The sequence below is a fragment of the Miniopterus schreibersii genome, assembly GCF_964146895.1.
Source record: "Miniopterus schreibersii genome assembly, chromosome: 2".
In the NCBI taxonomy this organism is placed as follows: Eukaryota; Metazoa; Chordata; class Mammalia; order Chiroptera; family Miniopteridae; genus Miniopterus; species Miniopterus schreibersii.
Window position 1 is genome coordinate 145,526,127 of NC_138102.1, and position 23,023 is coordinate 145,549,149.

At 41.1% G+C, this 23,023-nt stretch overlaps 1 protein-coding gene across 6 annotated transcripts in view; it reads left to right on the forward strand.

The window, feature by feature from the left end:
* The window catches only part of SLC38A1 (solute carrier family 38 member 1), a 62,422-nt gene extending 39,987 nt beyond the window's left edge, over positions 1 to 22,435 (forward strand). For all 6 annotated transcript variants that reach the window (XM_081127988.1, XM_081127986.1, XM_081127987.1 and 3 more), the window contains 12 exons: positions 8,644 to 8,717; positions 10,165 to 10,257; positions 10,573 to 10,654; positions 11,637 to 11,719; positions 13,590 to 13,648; positions 13,771 to 13,896; positions 15,176 to 15,255; positions 16,824 to 16,924; positions 18,369 to 18,487; positions 19,032 to 19,173; positions 19,270 to 19,367; positions 21,139 to 22,435. In XM_081127988.1, coding sequence (XP_080984114.1) covers positions 8,644 to 8,717; positions 10,165 to 10,257; positions 10,573 to 10,654; positions 11,637 to 11,719; positions 13,590 to 13,648; positions 13,771 to 13,896; positions 15,176 to 15,255; positions 16,824 to 16,924; positions 18,369 to 18,487; positions 19,032 to 19,173; positions 19,270 to 19,367; positions 21,139 to 21,240 — 1,159 coding nt within the window. In that variant the 3' untranslated portion in view covers positions 21,241 to 22,435. The remainder of the gene's footprint in view (positions 1 to 8,643; positions 8,718 to 10,164; positions 10,258 to 10,572; positions 10,655 to 11,636; positions 11,720 to 13,589; positions 13,649 to 13,770; positions 13,897 to 15,175; positions 15,256 to 16,823; positions 16,925 to 18,368; positions 18,488 to 19,031; positions 19,174 to 19,269; positions 19,368 to 21,138) is intronic.
* The last annotated feature ends 588 nt before the right edge of the window (positions 22,436 to 23,023 follow it).

Sequence of the window (23,023 nt, forward strand, 5' to 3'; positions counted from 1 at the left end):
TCCGCCCGCTCCCTCTCCCCCCCTCCCCTCCCTCTCTCCCCTCCCCCTCTCTCTCTCCCCCTCTCTCTCTCTCTCTTTCTCTCTTTTCTCCTCTCTCTCAATATTTACCTTTGTGGACCATTTATCATTATCCTATCACCAAAAAGATGCAACATCAGTGTTGTCTATAATTACACTGTTTACAAAACAAACCAGTAGATAGCCACGGCAGTAAGGGTAAACCTAAAAAATACGGTCTCTGTAAACTAAGATCAGACTATCCGGTGCCTTCACCCTTTAAATTCGATGTTTTACAATTGAGCCTACACAAGGGATAGGCAGCAATGGAACTGGAACTATAGACCCATCAACATGTTGCCCTAAGTCCCGTTCATGTATTACAGGTATTTGATCATTACTGTTGTGTTGCAGAAATGGGCTTCCCATTATCGGGAGGTGTGTGTTCTTCAATAACACATCAGCGTAGCTCTCTGAAATCTCTGAATCTTTTTGAGCAAATTCTACTAAACTGGAGTGAAATTGCAGTACCTTTGTAAGTACTCTACCTGTTCCTGAGCTGTCACAGCTTCATTACCTTATATATATTCCAAAAAGAATCACACCCACCAAGATGATAACTTTGCTCTTAGCGGTAACAAAGATGGTCTGTGATATTTCTCAAGTTATTCCTTGTAAATGTTACGTCATCTTTTCTCTGCACTCCTAAGCCAGAAGTCCTTTGCCTCCCAAAGAAAGACCAAATTGGGTCTTGTCATAAAAACAGGGCCAAAGAGGAAGTCAATAAGGAAACCCTGCTCTTCCGGATGATCCTAGGAGGTCCATGGGTTAGTTACATTCATCTTCCGACTTGTCAATCAGTTACTTGTTTTTAAAATTCTTTGAGTTATAGTCACTGCTCCTTAGAAATGATCTGAAGAGAAAATTGTCCTTCAGCTGGCAGGAAAAATCATGGGCATCGGAGTGTCTTGTTTGGGAATAATGATACTGGAAGGGGAAAGATGGCACATTTAGGCTTGCCAGCATTTGAATTACATGTAAAAAGGACAGTGGCAGTGCCACTGAACTCTATTGAAATGCATTGGAATAAGAAGCTTTTCAGAAATAGGGGAATAAGAAAGTGGTGAGTGCTGTGCTAAAAATGAGTTCCTATTTTGTAAACAAAGAGCTGGCAGTCATAGGAGATGATACCCACACATTGTTTTTAAAAGTTGAGCTTAGTTGGTGAGTCATCTAAGATGTGGCTGATAAGGGGTTCCAAGAAGTCAATTCTCTCCGCCCCAGAGTGGTAGGAGTGTGTGTCTGCGCACGCATACCCAAGAGAGTGCACACGCTGTTGAGATGCATTGGGTCCATTTTGGAGCACTGTGTTTTTTGTAGCTTGCAAGAAGCAACTTAACTACACTAAGGTTTTAATAGTATTATTCACCTCCAGGATGCACGGAATGCCTTCTCCGTTCACTGCTCTGGGTTATAGTGGGCCAGGTGTGTGTCAGCACAATAGGTCTGTAGAGTCCAGAAGTTTGGATTGTCAAGGTTAACTTGAACTTTATTACTCACGAAGTGGTCGTTGATTTAGTGGATTGGAAAAACTGCCCCTGTGTGGGCCCGTTTGTTTTGCCTTGTTCTGTGGTCACAGGCTTCACCTTACATCAGGCACATGGTATCACTGATCTACATCTGTATCAGCCAACCACAGTCTACAGACCGAAGCCACCTGCAGCCTTTTGTATGGCTTGTTAGCTGAGAATGACTTATTTTTTTAAAGATTTTTTTAAAAAGAAGGTAATTATAAAGTATATATTGTTTCACGGGGCTTTATAACAACCCTACTTATCATCCTCATTATAGATAAAGAAGCTAAGTAATTTGCCCTGGAGGCCACTAACGTGGTGGGAAGGGAGAAGGGAGGACAGCAAACCCATGGAGCGTTCCTCCTGACTCTTCCATCTCTCCTTAAATGTGCACCGGGACCAGGGGAACAGTAGGAAAGTATGAGTGAAGCCCCAAATCCGTCATTCCTAGTGGAAACGGAAGTCCCGATACTCACCGAGTACAGCGCATTCCTTTGTTTAATGGTGACATGGAGTTTTTCTGTTACTGAGGAGTTACATGTTTACAGTAATGATAAAGGGGGCATCATTTTAAAGGTAAGGTTCTAGGTTTGAGGAGAAGGGAAACCAGTTATCCTTGTTGAATGGGAGAGGAGGAGGGAGGGCAACATGTCAAGAGTTATAAATGGAGGGCTCACAGAAGCCACAGCTCTTCACAACAATAGGCAAAAACAGGAAGCGGGGGCATGTGTCTATCTTACTGGTGTAACTTCCTTATTATAGGGGCGGCCTCCTAACTCACTTAACCTCACCGAGCGTCAACTAAGCTGACAAATTCTATTTCTATCTGCGTACCTCTTTTAAATACTTCTTTCTTTTTAGGATTTTGTTAGATACTATTTGAGTTGGTCATCAGCGATACATATTTCTTTCTCTAGACAAAACAAAATACCTAACCAACAGTGAGGCTATTTTAAGAGCAGCTCTGCACCAAAGAATTTGGATTTACCTACAAGGAAATACATAGAAGGAATTGTACAGATAATTGACCACCACCTGTTCCCTGCCCAGCCTTTTAAAACCACCCCTTTCATTCCCTAGTTCAGTTTGTAAATATTACAAATAATCACATGCTATCAGATCCTGGGGTGCTGGTCCTCTGACTCTCAGAATGTTGACGTTTAGTCAGGTTTTAATGACTAAGAAGTCCACTTCGGGACTGAGATTATATGTCTCTGTTCCTTTTCGTAAGTATTTTGTGAGCTCGTTAAACGAAATTGGGGCTAAATTAATGAGCCTGGGACTTAACCCCCCCTCCAAAAAAAGTGTTTGGAATAATAATACTATCATTTGAAAGGCTATTTATATTTTTTGTTTCAATACTTGTATTGTAAAAGTAAGATAATCATTAAAGACTTTTTTGAAAATGCATACAGTACATTTTAAAAGTTTGAAGAAATCATCTAAAGTCTCACTGTTAAAACACGCGCCCTGTTAACATTTTGATGTATTTCATTCTAAGTTTTTTGTCTTCTGCTGTCAGTCCCGCACATTCTCTGCACATTTGCTTTGGGCAGACAACACAGCATGGTGATAAGGATTGTGGAGTCTGACTCCCAGGCCTTGAGGGCTCCAGTGCTATGTGACCTTAGACAAAATATTTAACCTTTCTGAACTTCAATTTTCTTATCTGTAAAATAGGTAGTAATTGTACTACTCATAAGTGAAATACTTTTTAAAAGTGCTAGCATGGGCCTGACATAGCGAATCTCTCGAAATTGAATTTTAGTGAAGATCAAGAAAGCGTTTTATTGATTATATTGAATCCCCATTAAAGTAAACTAAAGCTCCAGGAAATGTGTTTGTATGTAAAAGATAATTTTGAATTTTTCAAAATATTTAAAATTTATACATGAATTAAGAGACCCAGGACACCTTATCTCACATGTCTCCTTCCACTTGAGCTCTCATTAAACAGACAATTCTTCCTCTATGTCCCCATTCCTCTCCCCTTAAACCTCCCACCAGCATGGCTTCCCTGGGCCAGGAACCACGCTGCACTATTCCACCTCTACAATTACCCTACTTCTGACCACAACCTCTTCTACTCCTAGGATCCTGCCTTGGATATTCCCACTGTAGCTGTCCTTGAATGTCACTGAGAACCTCTGATCTGTGTTTCCTCCCCTGCTCAGCTTAGATGCCACAGTCCCTCACTTAAAGCCCTCTCTTTCCCAAACGCTAAATTTCGTTTCTCCACCGTCTGTCACACTAGCCTGGGAAACCCCTGAATCTGACCATCCTCAGTCGGGTTCTCCAGGCTGCCTAGAGCTTCTTCCTTCCCCAGCTAGTGTTGTGCTCTGTTCAGCAGTGTTGTTTTTTGTTTGTTTGGTTGTTTTAAATATGTTTTTATTGATTTCAGAGAGAGCAAGGGAGAGGGAGAGAGAAAGGAGAGAAACGTCAGTGATGAGAGAGAGTCATTGATCAGCTGCCTCCTGCACGCCCCATGCTGGGAATCGAGCCCACAACCCCAGCATGTGTGCTGACCTGGAATCGAACCTTGGCCTCCAGGTTCATGGGCCAGTGCTCAACCACTGAGCAACATCTGCCAGGCTCTTCAGCAGTGTCTTTAAATCTTTACTCACTTCATACAGATATTTTCCTTAGGAAGAATCGGAGGTGGAATGGAAGAGCAGGGAGAGTTAGTGGTGATAAAAGATGAATGAAAACGTGCAGGAGAGGGGAGACCATTTGGAAATGTAGAAGAAGGGTAAGAAGTAGAAGAGAGTGAGGCAGAGACCACAACAGGGGGAAGGATTAGAGAAGGACGGTTGGCCAGTAAACAATATGTTTCCTACCATTTCTTCAATTTCCTTGTACTAAAGTTTTAAATTTTCTTGTAGATATTTTGTCTCAAGCAGCATATTATGTCCATGAGTTTTGGAGTGAGGGCCTGAAGATTGGTGGGAGGTGCTGATGGATAAAAGCAGGACTGGTGACAAAGATCACTTTTCCTCCAGTGCAGGGAGTTTTTATGCAGACTTTCCGCTCATTGAATTGAGGATGGTCAAAGTTTTATACTTTTAACCAGGTTTAGAAGAGGAAGAATTACATAGTGTGGTGGGCCTCATATCCCTTTTGCAAGGATAGAGACATGGCAGGGGGAGAAGGGGTGTGTAGTCGAAAATAATTTAAAAAGATATACCTTGGCGAAAATGTTTTTTATTTCTAAGTACAAAGCCAGATACTATTAAGACTGTGAAAAACTGACCCGAGGCCATGAAGGACAAAAAGAAGACTCTCTTTGGCCTGGCGCCCTGTGTCCCAGGGCCTTGCCATTGGAGGGGGGGAGAAGCAGCAGCAAAAGACCCCAGCTGGCTGTAGGGTGTGTGAGGGAAGCCAGGCTGCCAGAGGACCCAGCTCTCCGCTCCTCAGAGCCTCCCAGGACGGGGGGCTGAGGACTGAGGTTTGAGGTTACTCTAGGCCTTTGGTGTCATTGGTTCTCAGGCCCAGAGGGCCCAGGAAAGAAACCGGGGCAGGGATGAGGCAGTCAGGAGTGGGTGGAAAATATATACCTTGGTGACTGTATACCTCAGGGCCCCAGTGCCCTGAGGAAGTTGGCCAAAGGAAGTAGATAAGACCCTACGTTCACACTGCAGGCCGGTCAGGACTGACCGATACCGATTCAGCTGTAAGTGCTTCCGTGTTACACGTAATCGCTCTGTAATGCTGGCCCGGCTCCCCACCCGCAGACAGTGTGGCCGGCGATTTGGCCCTAGCTCAGCGGTTGTGAGAATCAGAAACACTGAGGTGTATATACCACAGGGCCGAAGCTCGGCTTAAATCCTTGTGTGTTCTGTGGACCAGCAGCATCGGCATTACCTGGGAGCTTGTTAGAAATTCAGAATTTGGGTCCCACCCCAGACCCACTGAATTAGAATCTTCCTTGTAACAAGAGCCTAGCGTAATTCATATGTGTACGTTAAAGTCTGCGGGGAGCTGCTTTAAATATTGGCGGGGAGAGGACAGGGTGAGTCGTGCTGGGTAGGGTAGGGAAGGGTTCTGTATTTTGAGAGGAGTGGGTCCTGGGAGAGTTGAAAACACTCACCTGCGTGGCAGCCCCAAACACGCCCACCTGAGCTATTTTTGGGCCTGCAGCGGTGACTGCCACCTCACCTCCACCTCTTCCAAGGGCTCTGCTGCTGGGAGGGGAGTATGTCGTGTGATCTCTCGTTTTATAGCTAGGCTTGCTTTCTTTTTTTTTAATTGAATTTATTGGGGTGACATTGGTGAATAAAATTATACAGGTTTCAGGTGTGCAGTTCTATATAATACATCATCTGTATATTGCATTCTGTGCTCACCGCCCAGAGGCTCGTCTCCCTCTGTCACAGTATATTTGCCCCCTTTTGCCCCCCTCATCCTCACTAACCCCCTTTCCCTCTGGTTACCACTCTCCTGTTGTCTGCGTTCTTGAGTTTACTTTCTTTTAGATGTCACATTCTCTGTGTCTGTGACATCTCTGGCTGGACCCTCTTAAGCTTTTCTAGGATCTGTTATAGCCAGTTACACAACTTAGTGCTTCTTTCTAAGAATCTAAACAAGGAGTATACTTTCCTAAAATTTAATCCCATCAGTGCTAGAATCTGTGATAGCCAAAAGCAGTCTTAGAATTTTGCATATGGAATTTGCCTCTTAGTGACCTGATAGAAAAAGATTTTTGTTTTTATTAGTTTTTAGCCTTTGGAGGGAAGATTTATATTTTGGGAGAGATGGAGAGGAGAGTCTTCAGAGACTGGGTGCCAAAGGCCAAGGCCATCATACTCTCACTACACAGGTCCCCTTGTCTGGGGTGCAATGTTATGTCTCTTAAACACGGGAACAAGGGAGTTGTTTTCACCACTGTGGGAGAACCTCATTCTGCTATTAAATGTGGGGAAGAGGCTAGGCGACTCCTGGCTAAAATCTTCCCTGATCAACACTTCCTTTACTTGAAAAAGAAAAAGAAGCGATGGGAGTTTATGAAGAAATTCTCTACCTCTTGCCAAGGGCCAGAGGCCAGCTGAGCATCCTCTACAAAGAGGCTCAGCCTAATAGAATGTGCTAAGAGGTGACCAAGTGCAAGAACCACATGGTCCCAGGGACATTAGCTAAGGGAACAAGTTTCCTTTAGAATGTTTCTTTCACTAATAAGTAACCAGTTCTCCCAGTGGTGGGGCATTTGGTTAATCATTACGTAGATGTTAGTAACTGTCCCTTCTGCTAGGCACATAGCTCCTACAAGGTCAGACTCTACTTATTAGCCTGGGGCCCAGTGGTAAATCCCCCCCCCTTCCTCAGGTTGGTCCCAGGAGAACTGACTGGGCAGGGTACGCAGTCGCTCTAGAATAGCACATGACTAATCCTAAGACTGCATCCATCCTACCCCCACCTGGGAAGCCCATGCTATTCTGTGCCACACAGAAATGCTCAATGGCCTGTTACACACACATGTCGAAGTTGCCACTCAGTGTTCAGTCCTAAAATCATGTGTGGACTGTGAGTAAAACTCAAAGCTTACTTCTTCAACGTAAATATTGTTTATCTTATAAGATGAAAGAAAAATCCTACCACAGCTGTATCCTATATCTTACTCTCTGGCAGAACACATCAAATCATGTTCCCTTACATAGCTCGAAACTGGATTGGTGAATAAATGCTTGCTCTCCGTTTCTTGTGTCCTTACCGTCTTAATCACCTGCCCTGTCAAGGATCTTAGCTAAGTCAGTGTATATCTGAATGCACTTCCTTATAGTCTTATCTTTATCTAAATTCCTCTTTATTTATTAACCTTCATACAAAGTGCTAGAGTTTCTGTTCTTTCCCCGTGTTTGTTTTACTTCTGCTGAGCTGTGCCCCTCTGTGTTCTCTGGCCATCTCTGGCAGCCCATCGACTCTGCGCTTGACCTTTTTGTATTCCTCCTACACACAGGGGAAACAAAATGCCCTAAGATCTAAGAGAGCTAAGGAGCAGACTTTCTGCCTGGGGCAAGGGAAGGCACCTGAGGAGGTAACGTCTGAGCTGGGCCCAAGGCCCGTGGTTCACCAGGTGTGGTAGGTGGCCAGAGGGTTTCGGAAGGAGACAGGCCACAAAGAGAGAACCACAGGATGTGCCAAGGACCTGTCAATAGCACTTGCTAGAAAAATAATTGCCTTAATTACTCAAACAGAGAATCAGTTACAGTAATGTATTATTCTAGGGATATATTTCCCTACATCAGGAAGTGAGTGGTTTCATCTGGGGGCCTGGAAATTTTTTCTTTATAATAAGTAGGCTTTAGTTTCCATTATTATGTCTGTTTTAACCAAATGATTCAGAAATAATCTATGTAATCTGCCACATCATTTTAACTGTGCTTTTTCTTGAGGAGGGTTTAATAATGAGCCAGATGTACTAAAAAAAAGTTCATCATTCAGAAAAGTATTTTCATTGTGCTTGATTGTCAAAATTTTCCCCTCCGTTGAAAGAGGTGCTAATTCTTTCAAGAGGAACCAGGTGCAAAGGAAGGGAATTATCTCAGGGGTCCAATGTGTAGATGCATAAACAGCCATAGAATAATTGGACTGGAAGAATGCTAGACATTCTTTGGCTGTGTCTTTGTATTATTGGCGAGGAATCTAGGAATAGGAGAAATTGCCCACAGTGCCATGGTCACTGACGTAAGCGTCACTGCAAGCCTCCCCCCAGCCTCCCCAGTTCCTACACCCCTTCCTCACACTTTCTTATGCCGATGGAACAGGGTACCCTGGACTGCAAAAGCCTTTTTTCCTAATGTTTTAGAGTCATCCCAGCAGAAATGATCTGAGATTTCTATTTAAGGCTTTGAGTTACAATTATGTAAAGGATTTGAACTGTTACTCAGATCCTAATGGGCAGTTCTTTATTTGGTAGAACATTTCTATCGAGGATTTTAAAGAAGGTCTGACTAATAGGTTCCAAAATTTGGATACCATCAACAGTGTTAACCATATAAATAAACCTTTGCCCTTCTAAAATGTAAGGTCAAAGCATGTTCTTTGATAGTTATTACACGACTTCTTTTCTTTGCTTTAGGATACTTTTGTCTTCAGTGACACTGCTGTCTATATATTCCATAAACCTTCTGTTGATCTGCTCAAAGGAAACAGGTAAACTGATAATAGGTCTGATTTTGTTAACTCCAGGATGGATGATTTTGATGGTGAAATTGTAAACAAACTATGCTTTCCCTGTTCAGAAACTTGATTATTAAAGAAAAAGAGTACTTTGACCTATAGTCACTGGAAGACCTATAGCAGTATTTACCTAGAGAAATGGATACAGCAACTATAAATTAAGTTGTCGTGAACAGTGATCAATAATGTTGTCATTTAAAGTAAACCCTCAATTACACCTTTTTTTTTTTTTCTAGTTTAAGATGGCTTCATTTTAAAGGCTTTGGTTTTTCCTTGGCTCTTTATAAATTCAGAACAAGGATCCCATGTTTTTTATATTATAGCCTCCAAGTTTTAAAAGTAAACAGAGCTTTCGTTCTCTTTTGTGCCTATTCCAAGGAGAAAATGCTACTCCCGAGGCAACGTGGGAGTGAGTGTGCTATGAAAAGATTTCAAGTACCCTGGGTAGTGTAATACCTGAAGTGTTTATTTTCTAGTCCTTGGCATACTGGATTATGTTTGTAATACTTTGACTTTTACATTAGCTAAAACCACGTCGGCCAGCTATTATTGTATATAGACGACTCCATTTAACTGGAACATTTTGTAATAAATTGGGGATCTAACCGTTGTCTGGTTTAAACACCAGTCTTATGAGAGATTAAACAAAAGTTTAATTTAGCCTGACCCATATTACTTTCTGTGAACCTTTTGAAAATCTGAGCTGAACTGTCATAAGGAAATATAAACACTTAAAAAAATGGTTTGGAATCTTAGTATTTATTGAGATAGGCTAGTTGAACACTTTAGAATTTGCTATAGCCAAATTATTCTTTAGATAGACTTTCCTGCTGCTCTCTTTGGTGAGCTGCTTATCTTTGAACTAAATTTTACAAACAATCGGAATTCTGATGTGACTACTACATGTTTCTGAATGTGTTAGCATATTTAGGACACAAGAGGCATTGATGGAATATGATTAAGATAATTCTTTGTTAGCATAAATATTTAGGTTATTAATTCAAAAAGAAACTTTTAACCCAACCATCAGGGTTTTTATTTTTAAATCAAATCTGTATTTTAATGATAATCACAAGACCTGAGAATATGATCAGAGTGGGAATTTCCCACCAGTAAAGTAAATGGATTGTTTGAAGTAGTAAAAAATAAGCCTTATAACCTAATGGTTTCATTGTAATTGCTTTTATAGCCAACTTGAAAAAAGATAAATTGTGGTCATGTCTGACAATTTAAAATGTCAAGAGGTGGTTTTATAATGAGAATGGCTTTAACCCTTGCAAAGCCAAGAAGGCCATTTGTATGGTTTTGAGAAAAATGCGAAATAACTTGGGGAATCGTTAATAGCATGATGAAATCTTAGCCAGTTTTAACTTTTAGTACCCTGTCATTTCTTGTGTTCTCAAATACGATTTCTAAATAGGCTGCATGGTTTATGAAAAGCTGGGAGAACAGGTCTTTGGCACCACGGGGAAGTTTGTAATCTTTGGAGCCACCTCTCTCCAGAACACCGGAGGTAAAAACAAAAACCAACATGCTTTTCTATACATAACTTTAAAGTAGGTGAACATTATGTTTTCTAATTCTGGAGGTTGGGTGGCCACATGAACTTTAACATAATTCAAGAAGTTATTCTCATTGCTAAAATGACACATGGAAAGTAAAGCAGAGACAGCAGTCACTTATTTAAAACCAAGGACACTGCAAGAGTATCTAAAGCTGTCTTCGTGTCTTATTGAAGGTTAGTCTAAGAACAGGCTGGTAACCTTTTATATAGCTTGCAACATGAGCCTTAGTATCTTCTTTCTAAAATGTTCTCATTTCCCTCTAGCAATGCTGAGCTACCTCTTCATAGTAAAAAATGAGCTGCCCTCTGCCATAAAGTTTCTAATGGGAAAGGAAGAGACATTTTCGTAAGTTATAGACCTTTTTTTAAAAAACAAAACTAAAATGTTTTTCATTTAAATGTGGGCTAACCAAAGTTCTTTTTTTATGAAAATTACCGAAACAAAGTTTTCCCTGGGGTGTTTTTTTCTTTGTTTGTTGTTTCAACAAGTTTCTCTGGAGTTATATAAATAAAAGGAGCAGAGAGAACCACTTGAATGGGAGCATTTAAAAGGTAGATTCATTTGTCAGGCTGCAAATGGTAGATGCTGCATTTTCTTAAGAGCCTGAGATCTATGTATAGTTTCTGTGGAATAGAACAGATATGGAGTATTTTTTAACACAGAAGTGGAACATACAAAAAAAATTAAGACCCTTTTTTAAAGAAGGGACATAGAATTTTGGAAGCAAAATTTACATGAGCTACCTTCATTAAAATGCAGTTAACCCTGGAAAATGTTGCAGCTACATTTGGCACAGCCATTATGTTTTGACTCTCTCTTGTTTAACAGTTCTTGTCAGTCTTAGTTTCTCTGTTTTCTTTCAAGGGAGAATCATAAAAGACATAGTTCCTAGTGTTCTATAATGAGGATTCAAGGTCAAATACGAGAGAATAGGGAGAGAGCAATGCCTACCTGTGGTGACTTGTTTTTTGAGGATATTAGCCAAGCAAAACAAAAAGGAACTTTCTCTTTAAATAATTGATGACACAAGTTGTAATCTGACAGAATGCAATGTGTGCATTCAGCTTTGAGACCACATAAATAATTTAAAGGAATGCTACACTTAGCCAATGGGGGAGGAAATAAAAACAATATCCCTTCTTCCATCACATGGGAGAAAGACAATAGTAAATGAGTAGTGGTTGCATTAAAGTGTTTGGATAAAACCTGAATAATGATAAAAAATTATAATAGTAAAAAAATTCATTAAAATATATTGTGAAATTTTACACTGGGGGGGGGGGCACTTTCTAAGGAAATATGACCTAACCCCTGAAATGACTTTCAGAGCCTGGTATGTGGACGGCCGTGTTCTGGTGGTGATAGTTACCTTTGGCATAATCCTCCCTCTATGTCTCTTGAAGAATTTAGGTAAGGAAAGATCTTGCTTTTATCATAGTCTCTATAGTGCCCATATGAATCAGTAACCTAATAAAACGAAATGTTGCCCTCTGCTTTCACTTGTACGGTAAAGATTAAGTAAATGATAAATTACAAGTATTACTTAGTCTCAACTTTAATATGGGGTAAAAACACTGGTCAGGCCCTGGCTGCTGTGGTTCAGTTGGCTGGGCATCGGTCCACGCACCAAAAGGTTGTTGGTTCCATTCCCGGTCAGGGCACGTGGCTGGGTCCCCAGTAGGGGGCGTGCAGGAGGCAGCCTGTTGATGTTTCGCTCTCACATCAATGCTTCTCTTTCTCTCCTTCCCCCTTCCTCGCTCTCTCAAAATCAATTTAAAAATCGTTAAAAACAACAACAACACTGGTCAATGAGCAACTTCCTAAGCAATCATTCTCCTAAGCTGTGGAGGTCTTGGAAAGGGGACAGACAGCGTTTATTCCCAACAGCACAACTTACAGGCTATTCTGAGGAAAGTCCAAAAAGTGGAATTCTCCTTGTGCAAGGTCTTAAATACCTTGATTATTTAGACAATTAGGTTTTTAAGTCTAATATCAAGACAGAAAGTTGCTTATATTTATACCCAAAAGTATAGTGAATTACTCTTAAATGATCAAAGTCTAACCAATCTCAGTTATTTGCCTCACTAAAGGGAGAGAGAGAAGTGAAATGTCAAAAGTGGTAAGCAACCACTAGCTCACATCCATTTGGTTTTGACCATCTTTGTGTGTGCTTCTAATCAGAGACAAGTGTGCCTGATGCTATGGGAATTTCATACATCAACTAATGGTGGCCACACTGCCACCTAGTCCAAAACTTCTAAAATGCATTTTCTTTAATTCTTGGCTAATTCCAGGCAGACACTTAAAGTTCTTCCCAAAATGATTGCTAACCATAGTTTTCTGTTTTATATGAAAAATATCAAGCCTCTGTAGTTGTTCTATAAGATCTATAAGTGGACTTTTAAAAAAACAACTACTACTTAATGTTCTGTTTCTGGGTCTGTGTTTAGGCTTTTCTATGTATATACAGGTAACTCTTCAGTTTAAGTAGAGAAGGGCTCTTCTCCCCCAGGGATGAGAATAGTGCAGCCCCCCAGAGGCCACTTAACTCTGCCTTTCTGGAGGTTACGGGGGTTGGAGATCTGTCAGGCATTCTAAGGGGAGCAAGGTAAAGATCCCCAGATGCTCAGTTTATCCCTGGAAATCACTTCATCTCCTCTGTGCCTGCCTCTTATTTGGGAAGAGAAGTATTGTGTCTGACGGCCATTATGCACACAGTAAGTGCATAATAAAGGGTAATGGATTTGGCCATACGTATCCATCACAGTACACCAGCAGAAACCGTGACTAAATTTGGGAGGCTCTTTTTCCCTGGATTCTGGACACCTGTGTTCTCTAGTGTGTCAGGGAGAACTGAAATCAACACACATAATGTTTTTATTTAAAGTCACACTTTTGCCAAGTAAAGTAGCACTATCGGATAATAAATCTTGCATTCACGTTGGCATGTATGTATACTATTGGAACCCCAAATTATGCTTGAAAAAATGCATTGCCCTGGCTCAGTCGGTTGAGTGTCATCCCATGCACCAGTAGGTCGAGGTTCGATTCCCAGTCAGGACACGTGGCCAGACTGTGGGTTTGTTCCCTGGTCAGGGTGCATATGGGAGGCAACCAATTGATGTTTCCCCTCCCATCCCCATCTCTCTCTCTCTTTTCCTTTCCCTTCCCCTCTCTCTCTAAAATCAATAAAAACATTTTTAAAAAATGCATTGAAAGAAATAAGGTGATGGATGAGATAATAATAATTTTTAATAATAACTTTTAAAACTTTTTTTAGGGTATCTTGGCTATACTAGTGGATTTTCCTTGAGCTGTATGGTTTTTTTCCTAATAGTGGTAAGTGCTGGTTGGAATGGTTGGTTTGGTTTTGCCATAGTACAATGCCATGTAACAGTTATTCCTTACTTGGCTTTATTTGATAAAGTCTATATTGTTTCTCCTATATTTTTTAATACCAGGTTATCTACAAGAAATTTCAAATTCCCTGCATTGTTAAAGAGCAGGGAATAAATTCAACAATAATAAGTGATAATTCAACAAATACTGGCATGTGTACGCCAAAATATGTTACCTTCAATTCAAAGGTAAGTTTCCTTATCCTTCAAATATAAAAACGAGCATTTTTATTAAGGGCTTTATATTTCTTAATCTTGTAGTAATTAAACTGCTTTAAATGTGTTCAGTCTCAAAAGGACGCAGTACCCCCGCTTCCAAATTCCACACTCCATTTAGACACCTTTGAGAGATATACAAATATTATATTTCATGCTCCCGCTGAACCCTGTTTACATGTAGGACAACCTTAAGCATTCTCTGAAAATCTCTCTCTCGATAATTGTCTCAGCTCTTTCCTCTCCTATAGATCTTTAAAAATAGATTAATAACATCCTTAGCCCACTGCTTCCTATCTGGTGGTGACAAAAAGGAATGCCTCAGACTTTCCCAGCTACACAGTCGAAATACAGATGCCAACACAAATGGGCACTTACGAAACTGTTATACTGTTGAGATTCAGTTAATAGTATAGCAGACAGTGGACTGTGGAACCAATTAGGCTTGGACTTGAATTCGCAAGCAAGTTACCCCACCCCACATGTAAAAACGAGTATTCTATATCTTACAAGGGGGGTTGGTGTGTGTTTTTTTGAAAATGTACCTGGTACAGTACTTGGGCAGAATTAGAGCATGAGAAATGCTACTTTTCCTTCCTTCTCTGCCAGCTTCTTTTTGCATAAGAAGTTATGTTGAGTTTGAAAGTTTTAAAAAGTCATATCTATGAAAACTAAATCAATCGCTCTCTCTCTCTCTCTCCCTCTCTCCCTCCCCAACCCCCCTTTCTTTCTTTTAACTCTAAGGAGGCAGCCAAAGTAGTGAATGTGGAACTAATTTTCATTTTAGATGCCATCTTTTAAGTTTGCTTAGATGCACCCCATATATAGCAAAGAGCAATAAAATAGAGGTGGAAGTCCTAGGCATGTCTCCCAGGCTGCTGGAGGGAGTCAGGAGAACAGCAGTGGTCTGTCTACTGCTCAGGGTTATTGTAGGGATTCCATGAGATAAGGTAGGAAAAGTGTTATGTAACTGGTTAGCGCTATATAAATGTGGGTTATGCTGTGTCTGGAGTATGTAAAATACACTGTAGGTAAGCTGAATCTCAAACCCGTCTGTGGCAAGTGCCTAACGTCTAGCTAGATAAGCTCTCCTAGGAACGCTGCTCCTATTTTAGTTAACAAAGCCCTCCTAATAACCAAATAATCCAGGGATTCTGAAGAGCTGTCAGATGAAAAGCTCAGAAATACTGGAGATGTATAATTTTATGGTAAAAATACCCTTTTTAATGTTTATTTTTTTTCTTTCAAATAGACCGTGTATGCTCTACCAACCATTGCATTTGCATTTGTCTGCCATCCATCAGTCCTGCCAATTTACAGTGAGCTTAAAGAGTAAGAGTTTCTTTTATCTTGATCACTTTATTACCACTCACTAATAGGCAAGCACTGTATTAAAATAAACAGACACATGTAATGAACCCCAGTGGACTCGTCACCCAGCTCAACATTTACTATCTGCCATTCTTGAGCAAGTACTGTATTTTAAGAAAAAAAGAAAAACCAGAAACCTGCAGTATATTTTGGATGTAAATATATGAAGTGCACACTATGTGGGCTTTTTTGTTAATCTGGTTTTTCAAACACTGTATTACTTAGGAGAGTTTGAGCGTTTGTGTTGCTTTATGTTTCTTATACCTACTTGGCAGGTAGAATATAGTGATCTTCAGATTCATCTATGAGCTGCTAAATACGCCAGATCTGATTTGCCTGTTGGTTTAGATGGAAAAGGCTGGTAAATCAGGCAGAGAAAAATTAATGTTAAGACCACAAATTAGACAAAAGAATACTATTGTTCATTTTAAATGACTAAGATGATTCTATGGATTCATTTTGATTGCTATTCTAGAGAAAACTAAAGGCCTACCTATAAATTTCCTCATTGGCTCTCTTTTTAGCGTACCATTATCAGACTTTCTATATAAAAAGTCATCATGGCATAGTCTTAAGCTCAGAAAAGACATGCAATATGGTAGCTATTACCATTTTGAAGCAAAAATAAAGTGGATGTCATTTAGCATTGAATTCACTCATAATTCTTCCTCTTTCATATTTAATCAGTATAGGTAAATTTTGAAATATTTATACCTACCTATCTGTGGGTATGTCAATGTTAACTTTATGATCCTATATTTAGGATATTTAAATGTCTTTGGCATCTTTTAAATTTTATAGTCTAGCTATTAGTTTGTAGTTTTCCCATGTGTACTTCTCAGTTTTTCTTCTATTCCATACTTCTTGTTATGACACAACCAAATATGGTTATTGGTAGTCTGTTATTGAGTACAAGTCTTATAGATTAATTACTTGGGCAGTTAAAGAAACTTAAAGGTTCATTCAGACTCCCAGAGTAAACTTTACTGAAGAGACAGAACCCTTCATCATCCCTCTTCTGTGATCTTTTGGGTATTGCTATGGAGACATCCAGACTTCCAGCTGCATCTCTGGGGCTGCTCAGTGGGAAAACTGGAACCTAAATAACAGCTTTAGCAACAGAACACCTGAGGTCAAGTTCCAGCTCCGCCCCTAGTCTCTGGGGGTGGGAGAACAGCGTTTGAATTTTCTGCCTTTTTTCCCCGTGGATGCTGACTGTGGAGATAATATCAAACACAAACATTTAAAAATACTCTCTGCCCTTCAGATGAGAACTCGATGTTCTTTCAAAAGAATGGGTAAGAGCTCTCAAGGAATTGTTAGTTCCATGGATCTCTCTCTCAATACCCGTTTGGGTATAAAAGAAGTTATTCTAAACCGGCATAATTGCCTGGGGTGATTTCAGCCGGTCACACCTGCCCCATCCTGATAGAAAGTCAAGTTAGTATTAACACTTCCTTGTTAACGCTGGTGTTTAAATTGGGTAACATGGTTTTTAATTTTTCAAATTCTTTTTGTCTTTGTTTTAGTCGATCACAGAAAAGAATGCAGATGGTTTCAAATATCTCCTTTTTTGCCATGTTTGTTATGTACTTCTTGACTGCCATTTTTGGCTACTTTACATTCTATGGTGAGTAATTTCTATCAGTACATAAATGTAGGTCATTGTAAATGAATTAGTAAAAATCGATTATCAAAATAACTTTTTCTATACATTGATTTTGCTGGTCTTTTCTTCTACTTACAGCAAATGGCAATGGCTCCTTTCCATAGTCATGCAGACTGCACAACAGGATAATTACTGAAACAATATGCTGCAATTTTTTCTCCTAATGCTGTCCTTAAAAGAAAGAGCATTTTATAAGCATAGCACCTGTACTGAGGAAAGTGAAAAGTCTATCAGAGAATTTCCTAATTGCTGTTTCAAATTGGGTCAGATTCCATGAATAGAAAATAGAGACAGAGACAGATGTTGAAAGTGAGAAAGAGCAGAGTGCCACACTCATGACACTTCCCGTTAATTAAAAATAAAATGCCTAATTTTTCACCAGAAGCTGGAGCCTTGCAAAGATTTGAAAGAATGACATAGAAAGTTAAAGGGAGTGAAATCCAAGATCCTGTGAGAAGCCCTTGGAAAGGAGACATGGGGAAAGGGAATGATCTCTTGCCAAAGGAGTGAACATTCTCATGTTCTTGACGACTGCCATTCTAGCTTTGGTTGTCTTTGAAATAACACTTTCTGAAGTTCAGAGTTGAGAAAAAGTTCAAAATGGTATATAAGCAAAATGCTCTTTTTATATATATAAGAAAAACATGCATGGAAGAGAAGAATTATTTCTTGATGGTGGATAAGTTCCATTGGCACCCCTGCTGCTTGGTCACTGGAAGTTGAGCAGTAAGAGCAGTAAGAGGAGAGTTTGAAAGAGGCCCCGAGTGGCCTGCAGTCGCCCACGCACCCACTCAGCAAGGCTGGCTACTTGGTGTTGTTTGATGAGTGGCGCCAAGTAGGAGAAAATCTAAATTAAGAATAGCTCTGTGCCCGGCTGGCATGGCTCAGTGGTTGAGTGTCAACCTATGAACCAGGAGGTCATGGTTCCATTCCTGGTCAGGACACATGCCCGGGTTGTGGGCTCAGTCCCCAGTTGGGGGCGTGCAGGAGGCAGCCGATCAACGACTCTCTCTCACCGTAGATGTTTCTATCTCTCTCTCCCTCTCCCTCTCTCTCTCTGAAATCAATAAAAACATATTTTTTTAAAAAGAATAGCTCTGTGCTTCAACCTATGTTATTTTTAATCCCAACTTACTCCTGGAATTAATTTAGTATAAATTAAGCATAGCCACTTTTTGTAGCCTCTTCTTGGGGTTACTATAAGTTCCTTTTAGTTAAAGTTATGATGGACAGGTGGACCATGTGTCACAACAGGGATTTTCCTTCTCAACTCTATGAATTGTTTTGACAACCCACATCATTGCTTTCCTTGCCCTTTAGTTGTCACATTCTTTGTTGTTCGGGAAAACTGTCATTCAGTGATGTGCTCTGTTTCTTTTCGATACCCTCTTTCTCCTCATTTTAGAAAACGTGAGTTCAGACCTCCTTCACAAGTACCAGAGCAAAGACGACATTCTCGTCCTGACGGTACGGCTGGCTGTCATCGTTGCTGTCATCCTCACGGTGCCAGTGTTATTTTTCACGGTGAGTAAAGCCTCAGTGTAATCGGAGAAATGCTGAGGTCTCGCCTTTCCTTCTGTCTCAGGAGCCCGGTCTAGATAGAGCCTGGTGCAGGTAGCTTTCCTGTGTCATTGAAACTGCACCGGGGAAGGATCCCAAGAATCCGTGAAGACTCTTTAGGAAGAAAGTGGCATCAGTGAGATAGGATAGACTCTGGTGGAAGGAATCTCAGTTCTCATTAATCTGTCCCTCGTTTTTATAGAGAAATGCAGGTAGAATGTTCGAATCTCGACCATGCACAGTGAGAGAATGTAGAAGGACCAGGGGAGAATCCACATCCATAGATAAAACAAAAACAGAAATTATCCCTCCTAAAGGAAAACAATCTAGTCATAAATAAAAACTTTTCCATCTTAAATCAAGCCCCCTGCCTCCCAAACAGTTACACTAACTATAAATTACAGAACATTTCACAAACTCCTGGACACAATACCTCACTTTCTGCCAAGAACGGTGAAGGTTGGCATGCCGCAAGCCCTTACAGAACCTTCCTTTTCTTTCCCCACAGGTTCGTTCATCTTTATTTGAACTGGCTAAGAAAACAAAGTTTAATCTATGTCGTCACATCTTTGTTACCATAATACTCTTGGTCATTGTTAACTTGTTGGTGATCTTCATACCCTCCATGAAGGATATTTTTGGAGTCGTAGGTATGGCTTTATGATTTTACACTTATTCTGCAGCAGCTAGTTAGGAAGCTGAACTTCCACAGTAACAACCTTGAACTTTCTCTTCTTATTTTACAGGAGTTACATCTGCTAATATGCTTATTTTCATTCTTCCTTCATCTCTTTATTTAAAACTCACGAACCAGGATGGAGATAAAGGAACTCAAAGAATTTGGGTATGTCTTCTGCCGGCCACCCTCATTTTTCTGATTAGTTGTTTTGTTTAAATTTACCAAATAAATAGTCCATCTCTATCTTCTAATGCTACAGTTAGCAGCCTCGAAGGGAGGCAGCGGTCCTGTAGTTTTCCACTTTGGGAGATTTAAAATATCTCATTAGAATCTTATTTCCCACAATATCTTTTCAGGGATTACTCTTGTGCCTTCGCTTTTGCTCTGAGCCAGGGCAGGGCCAGCTGGGAGACAGGATGTTTATCGTCCTGTCTCTGTAAGGTGATGCCTTATCTTTAGCTCAGGGGACATATGATGCTTAATTTAAATGGCTGACTTAGCTTAAAGAGTCTTTTTATGATTTGACAGAAATGCTTTGGAGAAACAGACCTGGATTCAGAAACTACCTTTCTATATTGGGATTCTTGTTTCCAGGTCTGGTGAAGTTCAAGGGCATCTTCAAGGTGGTGCACTTGGAGACAGTGAGGGAAGCAGGGCTGAAGTGGCCGCTGCATGAGTACCTTCCGGAGCACCATTTTGTTTGGCCTCGGAGAAGGCTTCTCAGCTGCCCTCCCAGATAGTGTAAGACTCCAATCGCACATAGCACCCGAGTCAACAGACCCGGATAGGAGACGGAGGCAGGAGGGAGCATCCTTGTGCATTGATTCTGGGAGAGCATCTACTTCCCCAACAGGATTACCACTGAAGCCATAAATCCCAAGTCCTCCTAAACCTTCCCAGTAGTTGCTTCACAAGGACAGAGAGGAAGGAGCAGTCACCTTGGCACAGGAGTGAAATATAGAAAGATCCAAAAATGATAAGAGACCCTGTTGCCCGTGAATTCTCTGGGCTTCCCCAACCCAGCTCCCAAATAACACTGGTAGTAGGAACTACTGAATCGTATGAGACAAGGGCTCCTATCCGTCCGAGGACCCACTGGGAGTTAGACCGGACCCACGATGCGCAGCCCACGCGCATCCCTCTGAGCCCCACCATTTGCCTCCTCTCCTTCCCTTCGCTCTACCCCGCAGGCTGCGGTGCAGCTCCCCTGGCTCCCGTGATGCTTCACCCTTTTCCCTGCAGAGCTCTCTCTGCCTAGTCTAAGGCCAAACAATTTATAGTCTTTGCTCTCCAGGTTCTGGATTTAGTGATCTGCCCACCCGTGGCCTTCATCAACCCTTAAAGTAACTTAGATGTTTTCTTTTTTTACATTCAGTATTATTTTGCCTTAGTTTCAGGTCTATAGCATAGTGGTTAGACAGTCATATACTTTACAAAGTGGTGCCCCCGATATTTCAAGTACCCACTTGGCACCGTACATAGTTATTACTGAAGTCACTTAGTTTTTGACATCCATTTTCTGTCACTTGATCAGATGTACTTTGCTTTCATATCTTTTTCCACTTTTCAAACAGAAATGCTTGCCTGCCAGCGATAACCTAGATTGGTTGGTCAAGAGTGAGGAACAGACCCGTATGTTTTCCAAAGCTATTTTTTTAGGTTGTAATCTTAGTTTGAAAGAAGCTGTAAGGATACCCAGTCAGCTGTAGGACATAAGTCAAAAAACAGAATGTAGAGCACAACTCTCTATAGTTTGCTCGTATTTCCCACCCTTGGAGAATCAGATTCACACACAGTCTCAGTTCAGCAATGGTTGCAGCAAACTCCAAACACACAGGTACACAGAGGAGAGGGAAGGCACTGATGTCTATTTCCCAGGTGCGTGTGGGAAATGTCTGTCTCACCGAAAATAACCCATGCCTTTCTGTCGCTCCAGGCTGCCCTTTTCTTGGGCCTGGGGGTATTGTTCTCCCTGGTCAGCATTCCCTTGGTCATCTACGACTGGGCCTGCTCACCGGGGAATGACGAAGGCCACTGAGACCTACTGAGAAAAGGAAACACTACCACCTGCTGCTCGGTCAAGTCACCATCCATCAGCAACCCTCATCACTTCTTTTGCAAGTTTACAGAAGCAAATTTACAAGATACTTAAAAAGGAATCACATTTTGGTAGCAAACCAGAGACCTGTTTCTATAATGGTTCATGTCCCTCCAAAATTTGGGATCAATTTAAGGATCATGGATTTTTTTTTTCCTCCAAATCTCATGCAAGCATATTTCCTAGTACTTTCCACAGTCAGTTATTTTTTCACTCTCTTAACTCAATTTTTGTGTGATGTCAAGGTATCTTAGAACTTTGAAAACATGATCATCAGTCATGTTTGTTTATTATACATCCAGATTCTGAAATAATTTTCCTACAGATGTTCAGCTCACACTATCTGTACCTTTTTAGAAGAAAAAAAAAAATCTTGAATTGTATATATTTATTTTGCTTTACAGAGACAAAAATGGTTTCATAAATAATTTGCCTATTTTGGTTAACATAGCACACAGGGATCATCGTATGAGAGTCACAGGGTGTGTGCTGTTGCTGGGTCCGAGCACGAGTGTTTGAGGTGGCTCGCATCACCTGGCAGCTGAGCTCCGGCAGACCAGTGGCCTCCCTGGTACCACGTCCACTCCATGTAGAGACGTTCTCTGGTGACGTGTTCTCAGCGGGGAAGGGATGGAAACGATTCTTACCTTGGTAAATATATTAAACTGCACATTTGGGTAATCTAGCAAATGAAGTTTTGTTTCCCTCTTGGCAACTTGTGTCAAAGTTACTCTGACCTGAGCCCATTTCTACTGGGGGAGTCCCACGACACCTTTATAATAAATTGAGGAGCAAGAATGCTGCAAAAAGATTATCCTAAACGCCTAGGAAAATATTCCTCTGATGCAGATAGCCTTCAGCCCTACACTCTGTTGTTGAAGGGGAAGCATTTCTTAAATTACGCCTCCAGCAGCTTTTCTTCATGTCCGCCAGCTTCTTGCACAGAGAACAAGGTATCTAACCAAGGATGATCTAAGTAATTCCTGTTTTATATTGGGTACTTGGGAGGGGGGAGGGGCTTTAAAATACTTGTTTTATATCTATAAATTTAGGTTCCTGCAAATACAAGATTTTTGTATTTTAAATAAGCCTCATTCCTGTTTCTTCTCCATTAATAATCCATCCAGAATGTTAGAAAAAGAAAAAGAGAACCTCAGAGATAGTCTTTGAGGAGAACTTGTGACAACATCACTGAGTACCTTCCTTCCCCCAGCTGAGGACCTCGGTGTCCGTGCCATTCCCTCTCCTTCCTAGCCTAGGGCTGGGCCTTGCCTGCCTGCCCCATGCACCCCACACGGGATAGAGCTGCCTTGCACTCCTACCCGAGCCCCTCTCCTAAAGGGGAAAGAAGGAAGCTACACAGACTGAGAAGGGAGAGAGTTTGGGACAAGGTAGCTTGGAAAGCAATGGGGAACAGAACCCCAGAACTGCATTACCTCTAAGCTGGCCCATCACCTGTGGCTGGATTGTCTATGTCACACAGTAAATGTGTGTGCTCTGTGAGCTGATCTCTTGAAACAGGCCTTGTGTTTTAATCTATAGTCTCGCTGAATTTGTCAAACCCAGAAGTTCACCGAGCAACAGATTTCTTATCCTGCGATAAGCAGAATCTAACCGCAGACTCTTGGCAGGGTTTCCAGGCACTGAGCTCTGGATTCTGTTCCTCCCCTACTCAAATCCCCAGAGGCCTCTGCACTCCCTCGGAGCACCATGGACCTGTCCC